The 14732-nt window shown below is 35.1% G+C and overlaps 1 protein-coding gene across 2 annotated transcripts in view; it reads right to left on the reverse strand.

The window, feature by feature from the left end:
* Positions 1-14732, reverse strand: part of ZNF654 (zinc finger protein 654) — a 94103-nt gene that overhangs the window by 65825 nt on the left and 13546 nt on the right. For both annotated transcript variants that reach the window (XM_057545101.1, XM_028164675.2), the window contains exon 2: positions 5859-6004. In XM_057545101.1, coding sequence (XP_057401084.1) covers positions 5859-6004 — 146 coding nt within the window. The remainder of the gene's footprint in view (positions 1-5858; positions 6005-14732) is intronic.

Here is a 14732-nt window from a genome sequence, read left to right on the forward strand (position 1 = left end):
AGAAAACTTAGAAATCAGTATTTAACCAATCTAAAACAAGAAAACAACAGGAAAAATAAACAGTCAGAACTTAAGTAACTCAGATTTGCAAAAGCCCCCTAACTTCTCAGGCCTCAGTTTTCTTATCTATAAAAAAGGAATTAATTTGAGGTCCTTTTTAGTACCAACACATACATACATACACAGCAAAATCTTCATTTCTTTAGAAAATACAGCTTACAAGGAGAGTCAACCCAGGTAAAATTATAATTAGTCAATTTAAGACAATTCTCTACATAACTATTCATTTCCATAAAATTTTAAAAAACACTCAGGTATGAATAAAAACAGAATCCAGTTTCCTTCTCTGTAAAGAACATCTTGGAAAAAGTGTAGTTTTTAGAATCTCCCAGTCTACAGAAGGCAGATCTTCACATACGTATTGATTTACAAGGTGGGTATAGGTTTTTATGAAGGTAGATATACAGACCAGACAAAACTACCAGAGAATATAGTAGTTTTATGCTTAACATATAACATATATTTTATACACATATATTATACATATATATATTAGCATGAGACAGAATGTTATAAACATTACTTCTTTAGCTCACCTATATATTTTTTAAGTGAATAAAACTTTTAAAATACACTATATATATCATAAACAAGAATTCTACAAATAGATATGAGTTATAATGAAATCCATTAATAACCTGACATCCTGTCCAGGCACCTTGAACATTCTGTTTGCCATTCCTGGGAGTCTCTTTTGCTCCTTCATCTAATTTACTCCCATCATTCCTTCATAGCTCAGCTCAAGTTTTAGTTCACCGAGCAAATTTTCCCTGACAGGGAAAGGTCCCCAGTTAAACTCTCTCACTGTACCCTATAATTCTTTCATACTTAACAATACATACTAGTGGAGCTGCCTGTGTAATATCTTTTAGCTCTGTAAGGTCTTTAAAACAAGGACTCACCAATCTTATTTTCTATTTTATCTCTAGAACCAAGCACAGAGATTTACAGAATGAATGAATGAATAATTATGGAATAATTGTTAGAAGAATTTTCTGGCTTAAATATTTCAATAAAATAGAACACTGTTCCAGACTCACTAACTCTTTTAATGGCACCACCATACGGCCATTTCCCCATTTTTCTTCTGGTATTAGAAGTACCATTATCGGGCTTCCCTGGTGGCGCAGTGGTTGAGAATCTGCCTGCCAGTGCAGGGGACACGGGTTCGAGCCCTGGTCTGGGAGGATCCCACATGCCGCGGAGCAACTGGGCCCGTGAGCCACAATTACTGAGCCTGCGCGTCTGGAGCCTGTGCTCCGCAACAAGAGAGGCCGCGATAGTGGGAGGCCCGCGCACCGCGATGAAGAGTGGCACCCACTTGCCGCAACTGGAGAAAGCCCTCGCACAGAAACGAAGACCCAACACAGCCTAAATTAATTAATTAATTAATATTTTAAAAAAATGGAGTATCATTAATAATAACTAAGTATTAAATGCTTATTCTGTGCCAGGCCTTGTGCTAAGTGCTAATCAAATATTTAAAAAAAAAAAAAAAAAAAAAAAGTACCACTATCTTTTCCACTAAAGTAAATTCAAATAATGCAGAAAGTTTTCTTTATAAGAAACATTACTATTTAACAAACCACTAAGATAATTTACTTTCTTTTGCCCAGCGCTGTCCATCTTAGATAAGATTTACCTTTGCTTAATACATTATTCTTTTCATGAGCAGTAGTAAAAAAAAAAAAAAAAGGGAGCAAGCAGTGAAACGTAAGTCAACAAATGACTTGATTTTTTTTTAAAAAGTACTTTTGAAAGCCTTAAAAACATTTTCACATTACAACACAAAAGTTAATAAGATTATACAGATGAAAAGGGGGAAATATCCAAATAGGCACTGAATCAAGAACAATACTTCTTGCTTACAAATAATGTATTTCTTTTAATACTTATTTATTTTCCTCAGAAATCAGCAGAGAATAATTGAAACTGCTTCGGTAGCTTTCAAAATATCATATAAAAATATTCTTTGTAGTGACATCCATTATTTTTGTCTACTTAGCCAGCCAGCTCTCCTTCACATTACCACATTCACTTCTTGAGGAAACTGCTTATCCCTCCAACATTTCCATGGTCCTCGCAGGGCTGCCAATGTAGTATCCTCCTTTCCCCTAGCCATGAGGTGGGCTTGCTATCAGATAGCCAAAAATCTTACCATACTCTTCTCAACAGAGTGATTAGTTCAAGCAATAGGCACATAACCTCAGCCAGGCCTGAGTTCCCAAAATATTTTGGGGAATAGAAGTGGGAGCAGAGGGTTTCTTCTCCCTTGGTTAATAAAGTAAACTTAATCCCAGAATTGTTAACAGCCCTGAGAGAATGAAGCCAAAAAAGGAATGATGGAAAGGAAGAGAACAATTCTAGATATTTTATTCTCTAGATTCGGGAAATCCTGAAACTAGTTCTACTCCTTGCTTTTCCATGATTGAGTCACCTAATAAATCCCTCCAAGCCCTTCTCTTTTTGTTTAAACTAGGCTGGGTAGGATTTGTCAATTATAATCAAGAAGTCCTAATACATCCCATATTCATTTAGGCATCGCAAAAAAAATCTATTTTTTAAAAATAATACATATATTTTTAAAACTGCTGTCCTCTTACAAGTCTAAATAACGTTATATTCTAAACTCTTTTCCCCTCCCGTAATTTTTTTTCAGCTTTACTAGGGTATAATTGACAAATAGAAACTGTATATATTTAAGATATACAAATTGATACATGGTGAAATGATCACCACAATTAAGCTGGTTAACATATCCATCACTTCACATAGCTTCTACAACTTTAAATATATATAAACTTTTAAAGAAGCACAGTGTACATGCACTCTTTAAAATTTTTATGCATATATGTAAATCAAAAAAACATAAAAGTTCACATATATTAAATTTACACACCTTCAATATTTAAAAATGCTAAGTGTATAGAAAGGCTTCAACACTCTCTCTCACTGCCAATGACCCAGAGTTAACAACTTTCAGTATTTTTAATAGCTGGTGATAATAAGCTTTGCTAGTATTTCTTGATTTACCAATTTTAAATATTATCTCAACTTCCTGCTGTGATAGAAGATAATTAAACTCCTCAAACAAGTACATCCTCCCAACAGTTATTCATTATTACTTCCTCTATTATTTATCTTTGTAACTTTACTTACACCTTTATTTATGGTTTCATGTACTGACACTCCATTTTGTAAAATAAGAATTTTAAGGAAGGATATTAGTGCCCTTGTCCTTCACTTTCAACTTGCAATTTCCATCAAATAGTCTTATATTGAAAGGTTAATAATTGTCCTCGGTTCTGTAACGATAATTATTTTTGTGCTTTAAAAGTTTGAAGTCAATAAGCATCATTTACATGAAGAAAACTATATATAAATAACATTCAGTGCATATCTAAGTAGTTTGCTATGACTCTGTGTCCTTTCCTATTCAGATTATTTTTTCTAATTGCTTTTTTATTTCCTTTGCCTTGTCTATTTTTATCACTACCTTAAATGGTTCCAAATGCTCAAGGTTAGTTTCAAGTCTCCATTTTTACTGGATATTCCCCTCTTGGAGGTGACATATCTGTAAGACTTACTATTTAGCAGTGACCCTGGAACTTCTCTTCCGTCTATCTTAAGTAAAAGCTACTGTTTTCTAGATCCATTGTCATCTGGTCTTTTTATATTATACCCCATTTTTCTGGAGTACATTCTTTAATAACTTCCCAAGAAAGAGTATGTGGACAAATCAATCTCCTAGGTCCTTACATGCCTGGAAATATTGTTTCTACTCTCACACTTCACTGACAGTTTGAATGAGTATAAAATTCTACACTGAAAATAATTTCTCTTCAAAACTTCAGAGACATTGATTCATTATATTCTACCACCCACTGTTGGTTGTATGAAAACCAATATCAAGCTGATGTTTGTTCCTTTGTAGGTGACCTAGTTTTTTCTCTCTAGAAGGTGTTCAAATCTGTTTTTTCATTCTTGGTATTTTCAAATTGCAAAATGATGTATTTAGCTGAGTATTTTTTATATTCATTGTGCTGAGCACTTCTTGGGCTCTTTCGGTCTGGAAGTTTATGACTTTTATTTCTGGGAAATTCTTTTATTATATATTTATTTGAAAATTTCCTCCAACATATATTCTCTAAATTCTTTTTCTGGAACTTCAGCTAGTTAAATAATGAACCTCCTACACGAAGTCACTGTATCAGTTTTTTTCTGAGCATTCCTTCACTTTGGTTTTGTTTTACATTCTGGATTATTTCTTCAACTTTACCTTGCAACTTTCCTACAGAATTTTAAATTTTAACCATCACATTTTTTTAATTTCCACAAACTTATTTTTGGTATCTCTTTATTCCTGTCACACAGCATGATATGTTGATGTTTTAATGTCCTACAAATCTTCTCAACTCTCTGAAAATGCTAATTATAGATTTTATATTTCTCCTTTAAATTTTTTGTTTTCAACCTTAACAGTATTTCTTCCAGAATTTTTTTTTTTAGTTTGTTTTCATTGTATTTTTTTCATGTTGAAGGCATTCCCCAAATGTATGATGATTCTTGAATATCCATTAATATCTAAGAATAAAGCCACAAGCAGTTTAATTGGGAGCCCTGTGAGCATGTCTAGAGTTTGGTGACTGGTAAGTTTTTCTTTAGGGTAATTAAGTGATTAGGTAGCTGTCTCAAGAAGAACCCTTAATTGCCAGAATACAAAGGTCACTGCTCCAAAGTCATTTAATTTCATTAGTGAAAAAAAGAAAGTATCAATGCTGTTTCCCCACCCTACCCAGGCCCTAGGGTTTGGTGAATGGCCTGAATGAAAAAACTGCAATTAACTCCTTTATCTGCATTCTCCTGAAGTGTCTCATTCCCTACTCTCTATTTCATACCTTGAATGTTCAAATTCTATACCTCCCTAGGATTCCAAGGGGAAGGAGGCAGGACAGATGGTCTTCCTATCTTATAAGGCAGAGGATAATTTTGTTTTATATGCTACCCAGAGTTTCAAAAAATGTTTTACAAATAATAAAGTATATACACCTACATAAAAGTAAATATATAAAACAAGAGTTTCACAAAATAATACTTATCCCATGAGACACACTGATACTTTCTATTGTATTTTGTAATGTTGATAAATGAATTCACAACCCACTAATGTGATGTGAGTGTAATGTGAGGAACAAAAAAAAAAAAAATTAAGTTGTGACTTGCTCTGACATGTTTCAAAGACACTCCTCTATCTGTTTTCTTTCCCAAAGAAAGTTGTTGAGATCTTTTCATTCACTGATAACTCTTCTCTATTTTCTTTTCACTGTATTTCCCTCTTTTACTTCTTTACTATTTTAGTAGGATCTAGGAGGGCAAAAAGGATAAATACAAGTGCTCAGTTTGTGATCTTTAGCGCAAAGTCCTTTACAAGTATTTTTAAAAACCAAAGTTTCCTAACCTCTTTCTGGCTCGATTTAAGATCCCTCTGCTAACTATGATGGCCTCAATTGCTGCTGGGATTTACCATTAAAGTTTGCCAAGGGAATCTGGGGAATTAAAAAGGAAAGGAAAGTGCCAGTAGTAAACCTAAGAATCTATATAACAATTCCACTTAACTCTAAAGCTAAAAGCAAAATTGTGGTTAAATGTTCAAAATTAAACCTAAACACTTAAATGAAGAAATAGAAATCTTTTTGAGGGAAGACTTTAGGAAAGGTTCCTTCTGCAGAGAAAATAAGCAAAAACCAGTTCTCAAATATATCAAGAAAATACTTTCATAAGAAGTAAAGAGTACTTACAAAGCAAGGCTACTCAAAACATATTGTACGTGCTCACATTCATCTGGGAATGATGCACTGGCTGATGTAAAACAGCAAAGTGCAGTCTGAAGAACCTGAAGCTGTGGCAAAGGGACCTGCCATCTTCCAGCATAATCTTCAACCACCTGATAGGGAAGCAATCCAAAAAGTACATTATTAGAGAAAATGTTAAATTTGGATAAAACTTACCAGATAAATTAAAACATTAGTTCAGCATGAACACATGATTTAGGAGGGGGAAAAAGTTCTTTATTGTTTAGTTTCATGGTATACATCTGAAAATAAAATGAACTATTATTTGAAAACGTGGAAAAGAAATATAGTATATAAATGACCACACGGTTCAACTGCCAAATCTTTACCAAATGTTGTAACAAATGCCTTCACATCCTATATCTAGTTTTTGTCAAAATGCCGATTATCAAACATTAAAATAGCTAGACAGTAGACTATAGTAATAAAGAAAATTAGAAATGAGCATGCATTATTATTATCATTATTATTTACAAGACTGAACTCTAAACATTCTGGCAACAAATGAGTATTATAGTGGTGTGATACTGATTAGGAAAGTTTAAACTGTACCATACTGAGGAGAAAAGAATACAGAATAAAATCAGTCTTGGCTCTGTCACTTAACTAGTTTTATGAATTGGGTATGTCATCTTCCTTCTCTATGCATTAGTTTCCTCACCATAAAATGGAGATAATAATGTTTATCTTGCAGATTTACTCTGAAGCTAAATTGGGAATAATTTATGAGAAAACATTTTAGAACTATCAATTGCTGTAAAATGTTAATTATGATCTCTCATATGCAAGACTGCTGTACTAAAACTATTATATTCTAGAAATTCATCTTATAAAACAGGTTGGCAAACTATGGCATATAGGCCAAATTCAGCCTGCTACACATTTTTGCATGACCTACAAGCTAAGAAATGGATGTTACATTTTCAAGTGGTTGAAAAAAACATTTTGTGATGTATGAAAATCACATGAAGTTCAAATTTCAATGTCCATAAAGTCTTATTGAAACATAACCAGGTTCATCCATTTACATATTATTTATGGCTGCTTTCCTGCTACAACAGGTTGAGTAGTTGTGACAGAAATCATATGGCTCACAAAGTCTAGAATATTTAATATCTGACCCTTTACAGAAAAAGTTTGCCAGCTCCTGATTTAAAAGCTGGTAAAACTAGAGCAGAGTAGAAAAGCCAAGAACATTCAGAGCTCAAGGACTTTTCATACTAATCACTTCCTGTTGGAGATAATTTTCCATGAGTCTCTTGTATTTCCACAGTTTTTTAAAAGAGGCCCTGACTGCCTTCATCCTTTCAAAGATGTTTATAGGAAACAGCCTTGAAAAATAGAGATGATATCCATGATGCCCCTGTCCAAAGCAATGTGTCTCTCTGGAGCAAAGGTCAGGCAGATATGCTTGCAGACCATTATAAAAGATTAGGACTCCCTAAGCTTGGGGTTCGTAAGCTGTGATATAAACTTACTATGAGTTCAGGATCCACCTGGGCCACTCACATCACCTTTGTGACACTTGAGGGGCAAAGGGAACCATCATGAACTTGAAGCACATGCTGCTTGCTGTGCCATGAGTAACAGAGTCTGCTCTCTCTGACCCAGGAGTTTCATGTCTTGGGCCAGCATTTGTGAAACTGTGGCAATCTACCTTAGATAAAATCCCAGACCCTTCACAGTTGTTTGACAATTCCAAATTGCATTACCAGGTGTCTAGCATGTCTCCAATGTTTCTAGGAACATGTATGGATAAAGAAGAAAGCAACAGAGTATTAGCTCTGTGAACTTGTATCCCCCTTCTGTATCTAGTAGTCCTTACTAGCTGGGAAGTAAAAACTACTAGTAACTATGATGACTCCAAGTAGGACAAATTTTTCCAAACCACCACAGGCAAAAAAAAAAAAAAAAAAAAGAAGAGGAGAAGAAGGTTAGATAAATGGTGGTTTCCTGGCTTTAAATTTTCTCTTCACTAAAGTGTTTGACCACCTTTATTGCCTCTTTTTGGCCCCCACAACACCATTCTGGTGCCACATAAAGAACAGGTACCTAACAGACTCACATTTTTTCTACCTTTAATCCCAAATAGTTTGCCCTAATACATTTCTACTTACAACCTTATTCACTTCCTATTTATGGGCTGGGTTTACCTCCTTAGAAGAGAAGCTTTCTACTTTCTCAGGTTCTATTCTCATTGTAGCTTCCCTCATTCACCAAGATTCGGCTATTAATACCCTGCCTGATCCAGCTGAGCCCAAACCTAACACAATAAAAGTACTAGTGCACAACACCTCCAGTAGGTTTCCCACAATACCCTTGAAGGGACATAAACAAAACTGGCTGAAATTTACATACAGTTGGCCCTCAGTATCTGTGGAGGATTGGTTCCAGGATCCCCCACCCCATACCAAAATCTGCAGATGCTCAAGTCCTTTATATAAAATAATGTATTTGCATATAACCTACACACATCCTCTCGTATACTTTAAATCATCTCTAGATTACTTATAATACCTAATACAATGTAAATACTATGTAAATAGTTGCTAGCGCATAGCAAATTCAAGTTTTGTGTATTGGAACTTTCTGGAATTTTCTTTCCAAGTATTTTTGATCCACGGTTGGTTGAATCCACAGATGTGGAACCCACAGATATAGACGGCTGACTGTATCTTCTTACACTGTTTAATGTCATGCCAGACACTAATAATTCACTATAACATTCACTATAACACTACTTTTTAAATATTTTCCTTAAAATATGTAAAACTATACATTACATTGTCTTTTTACTTTGAAAGTTTTCTCCTGCATTATAACTGTTATCATAAGCACTCAGGTAATGACAGCTGATACCATGACATCATAATCTGAATGTGCTCTACCAGGTCACTGTGCAGTGAGCAACACATCTTACATTTGTCACTTTCTTTGGTATTCTAATAAGTAACAGTTTTTACTGTTACTATGTAAAGAACTGCTGTATAATTACATTCTTAAGAACATCATCCAAATTACTACAGACTGAAATGTGTCCTCCTAAAGTTCATGTATTGAAGTCTTAACCCCAGTGTGACAGTATCTGGACATAGGACTCTTAGGAAGTAATTTAGGTTAAATGATGTCATAAGGAAGGGGTCCTAATCAGATAGTATTGGTGGCCTTATAACAAGAGGAAGAGAGGAGAGATCTTTCTGTCCCTCTACATGCATGCACTGAGGAAAGGCCATGGTGAGGCCATAGAGAGAAGGCAGCAGTCTGTAAGCCAGGAAGAGCGTCTTTGCCAGAACTCGACCATGCTGGCACCCTGATCTCAGACTTCTAGCCTCAAGAACTGAGAAAATAAATTTCTATTGTCTAAGCTGCCAAGTCTGTGATATTTTGTTATGGCAGCCAGAGCTGCCTAATACACAAATGTATAAAAATAATACAAACGTAGCAGTCTAGGAACCCCTAAAGTATCACATAAAGTGATTGACTAAAATATGATTATCTGTTTCTTAAGTGAATTCTCCTTTTTTCTAATGTAACAATGAAGACTACCAAACACTAGTTTGTCACTGAGCAAACAATCCTCTTGATTTCTAAACCCAGGTAATAATAGACTAGATCATTAACACAGTTATCACACATGACTTTACTTCTGTTAGCTGGCCATTCACATCCCTGTCATTTTCCTACCTGAAACCTCCCATTGGCATCAACTTTCATTATATCAAACACTTCACAGTTGTCAGTGGAGCTGTTCACTAATGTTAATTTCATTACTTGTTTACAGTGAATCCACCCACTTTTAAAATCTGATTTACAAACCATGGCCATGATCGTATGTGATTAGCCACATCACAACTACCTTCCATTCTAAGAGCTTCAAAAAATGCCTATAATACATGCCAATCTATGCACTGAATAAATCTTGTTAATCTTCTAAATACCTAAAATAAACATTGTAAGAAACATTAAGTTAGCCTTTTCCCCACCCCCTTCCAGTATGATTAGGTTATTCATTTGTAATATACCTACTATATATATATATATATATATATATATATATATATATATATATATATTTTCCTAGCTCTGTCCATTGAGAGGGCCACAGAGCAATGACACCTCAGTAGCAATACACACTTAGGGCCCAAATCTTGGTTTCTAAACACTATTCTCCAATATGAGGAAATTGGGGCTCCTCAGGCACAAGGAACTTGGGCTGCTCAAGCCCTCCTCCAGCAGGGATGCAACAGGGAAAATACCAAGATAGGACTAAGTAATGAAATGCTGAAACAGTGATGGAATATAAGAACACGGGAGCCAACCTGAAGGTGCTCCAAGCAGTTAAAGCTAGAACAATTTGAGCAACAAAATAAATGATGATAGTATTGGACTTTAATCCATGGAACCAGATAAATATCCATGAGTCCCTACAAATAATCAAATTAATCAATAAGTGTAAGAGACAGCTCTTCCTCACAGAAGAAGACTAATTAATAAACATAGAACAAAAGAGAGAAATAGAGAATCACCATTAGGCAATACTGTACACAGCAATGAATGTTGCAGACAAGATCCATGCAACAATGCTAATATTAGTGGGTGAAAAGTTTGAGGAGATGCAGGATTTGCAGTTTCAAAGCATCTCCCGCAAGACCGTTATCAGCTACAAACAGATAGCAACTTTAGAGTGGAGAAACCCCACAGACACAAACTTAACAAAGTCATCAAGGTGATATCACCAATAAGTAATAAAGCATATTATTACCATAAATCTCTTGATATGAAGCTCCAAGAAATACAAAAGCATTTTTGTGGTACTTTTGCCAAAAATGCATAAACTCATTCCAATCATGAGAAATCATCAAACAAGCCCAAATTGTAGGATATTCTACCAAAAAAATTGATCAGTACTCTTCAAACATGTTAAGGTCATGAAAGGAAAAACTGAAGAACTGTTACAGAATGAAACAGACTAAGGAGAAATAATAATTAAATACAATGTGAGATCAGAAATAACACCCTGGAACAGAAAAAGAGCATTGGTGGAAAACCAGTGAAAAGTATCACTCCCAGAAGACTCTCATCTCTCTTCTTGAGTATGTTGCATCCATATGGTATGAGGCAGGCCAGAGTCCTCCCTGTGGCTGGCTGAGTATCAACTTAAAGACCCAACTTTTCTCTTAAGTAGGTCCAAAGGTAAGTAGTAGGCTCATTTTAAAGGCTTTAGATCAATTTTGGTACCTGTCAATTTTTCCTTTGATTCCAAACTCACTAGGGAGAGTAATATACTAAATGCTCCCTGTATAAACATTAAAATTGGCACACAGACAAGGGAACCCCAAAATATATGGAAATGTATATGAATATCAAATGAACATGTTGGGTGAACAAATATCTTCGTTTGCCTGCAGCTGGTGATATCCACAGATGTGTGTGCACATGACAATGTCTTAACTAGCATGGGCTAAGCAAAAATCTGCATCTGACTTCAATTTAGCATGGCCACTAAGGCAAAAGAAATAAAAGCAAAAATAAACCAATAGGACCTAAACTTAAAAACTTTTGCACAGCAAAGGAAACCATCGACAAAAGGATAAAAACCTATGGAATGGGAGAAAATATACGCAAATGATGCGACCAACAAGGCATTAATATCCAAAATATGCAAACAGCTCACACAACTCAATTTAAAAAAAAAATTCAATCAAAAAATGAGAAGACCTGAAAAGACATTTTCCCAAAGAAGACATACAGATGGCTAACAGGCACACGAAAAGATGCTCAATATCGCTAATTATAAGAGAAATGCAAATCAAAACCACAATTAGGTATCACCTCACACCTGTCAGAATGGCTATCATCAAAAAGTCTACAGATAACAAATGCTGGAGAGGATATGGAGAAAGGGGAACCCTTCTACACTGTTGGTAGGAATGTAAATTGGTGTAGCCACTGTGGAAAACAGTACGGAGGTTCCTTAAAAAACTAAAATAGAAATACCATATGATCTAGCAATTCCACTTCTGGGTATATATATGGAAAAAAGCCCACAAAAACATTAATTCGAAGATACATGTGCCCTGATGTTCACAGCAGCACTATTTACAATAGCCAAGACATGGAAGCAACCCAAGTACCCATCAACAGATAACTGAATTAAGATGTGGCATATATATACAATGCAATATTAGTCACAAAAAAATTTAAAAATACTGCCATTTGCGGCAACATGGATGGACCTAGAGAATATTATGCTTGGTGAAATATGTGAAAGACAAATACTATATGATATATGTAGAATCTAAAAAATAATACAAATGAATGTATATGCAAAACAGGAACAGACTCACAGATACAGAAAACAAACTGGTAGTTACCAAAGGGGAAAGGGAAGGGGAGAGGGACAAATTAGGGGTGCGTGATTAACAGATACAAGCTGCTATATATAAAAGAGATAAGCAACAGAATATACCATAAAGCACAAGGAATTATACCCATTATCTTGTAATGACCTATAATGGAATATAATCTGCAAAAATAATGAATCATTATGCTGCACATCTGAAATTAACACAATATTGTAAATCAACTATACTTCAATTAAAAAAAAAATTAGCATGGCCTGGCCACAGATGGTATTGCAGGTGTGGCTGAGGCAATAATTATTGAATTTTTTAAATGTCCATTAGCCATATAGGTTTTTTAGATATTAGTAGGTGGAAATCCTTTTTGTTCATTCTGTCTGGTTTCTCAACAAAGACTACAAGCCAGAGGATTAAACTGAAAAGCTGGTTAAGTTCCATATGGGTCTTAGCACACTAGTGTGTGAGTGTCTAGACTTTAAATTGTTAATATTTATTAGTCTTAGATCAGCTGACTTTATTCTGTCCCTCTTAATTTTGTTCTCAGAGAACAGCTCTTATATTCATGTGACTTGTCCAAAGGCTTCTAGAGTCACTGTCATAATATAATCTCCAGTAACTTCTGAGATTGATATGTACACAAATTTAATCAAAGCTATAGATGTCAAGATTTTATCTGAGTTCAGTGAAGATGTCCAGTGGATTTTATTAAGTGCAGAGATAAAGAAGGGTCAAGGTTCTTTATTGTTTAGGGCATAAATCACTTTCCTAGGATGAGGAAGAAGGAAAGTTCAATGGAATTATTACAAAGTCAAAGCCAAAAGGGAAACTTAAAAGGCATATGCCTCAAAAACTAACTTTAGGTACCAGGTTTGCTTAGTCTCAAGAAGAACTAAATTTGTTTTAAAAAGATGATAAACTTTCAATTAAAATAACAGTGGAAGAGTTAAAATAAATAAATAAAAGGAGGCCATGTTAATATGGAAGAAGAGAGGGACTTCCTTAAAAGTTCAATATCAGAAGCTAGACTAGTCAGACATGAAAAAAGACAAAGGAAATATATATACCAGAACTATGTGTTCCTAAAGATGGAATGGGGGAAAAAAGTATTTTAGTTGCTACTCATCAGAAGTGAAGGGTGACTGATTCCAAAGGTATCTAACAGAGGGATAGCAGGTAACTGTAGGATGGAAATCTCGGTGAACTGAACTGGAAATTCAAGTATGGTAAGATGGTATTTTAAAGAAATTGACAGAAAGTACATAATAAAAGTGAAAAAACCACACCATGAAGACTGCGACTGCTATACAGTAACATAAAATATGTACAGATTTGAAAGGTTAAAAAAAGCTGAGAGATTACCTTTAAATACCTGAAGAATTTCAGGTGCATTTCAAATTACTAGTTATTACCAAGGGCAATGTATGGTATGGCATGGTGTCACAAAGAAAAGTGCCCCAGGAACTCAAAGTTAGGCCTCAGGGAGTGGACAAGGAAAAGCAAATCTGAAGAAAAACAAAGTAAGAGGTCAGACCTAGGTTTTATGTTGAGCTGGTAAGACTTCCTTAAACCTGAGAGAAGAGAGTTGGGAAAATCTGTTTGATAATGAATGCTTTTTTGATAAATGCAGAATTCCTTGACTTTCATCTCTGACATTATGGCAGATCTTACAAGACATAATTGAAGAATAATAAAACCTAAGCCCAAAAGCAAAGAGAAAGGGAAAGGAAGACAAGAGGGGCCAACTTAAGAACAGGCTAAAATATAAACAAAAACAGAAACCAACTATGTTTATCTGAAATGGCATATCCTATTATTGCTGAAAGGAACGTGACAAAAAGGAATGTTTACACTGCCAATGAGGTAGAACAAATTATGTAAGGCCTATAACAGTTAAAAGCAGAATAAAGAAAGGGTCTAGAGAAGCAAGTGGCTGAAGAGATACTGTCTTTACTGGACTCCTATGAGTGCAGACATCAGAAACATTAAAAGCAGCTTCATTTCAGGTACCCATTTATGGTTATTATCCAAATAATACAAATATGGGACACCAGAGGAGTGCTTTTATGATTTTAGCTCAATAGGCCTAAGAATTTCAGGGAAAGTGGCAAAAGCCAAGGTAGCACAGGGCTAAAAATGACTTGGCACAGGTTGGGGACACAGAAGTCCAGAGACAAGGGCAGAACATTAGAGCTATGGAAATTGCAAGGCTGGAGCCTTGTGGGGCCTTGTAGAGATTATACTTTGAGCTTTACACACTACAAGTAAGTGATACACTCTTTGCAAGAGGCAGTATAGAAATTGTGCCACTAAACAGAATCTATACTCACTGTAGCACAGGAGTACCAGGACAACACAGATAAAATGGAAAGTAAAAGCTTTTAATATAAAGGAAATCTAAAGGAAGAGACATCAAGTATGACCTGGTGCCTGCGGCTGTAATCCATGGAAATTTATAAAC

Source organism: Balaenoptera acutorostrata, chromosome 4, assembly GCF_949987535.1.
Source record: "Balaenoptera acutorostrata chromosome 4, mBalAcu1.1, whole genome shotgun sequence".
NCBI classification, from domain to species: Eukaryota; Metazoa; Chordata; class Mammalia; order Artiodactyla; family Balaenopteridae; genus Balaenoptera; species Balaenoptera acutorostrata.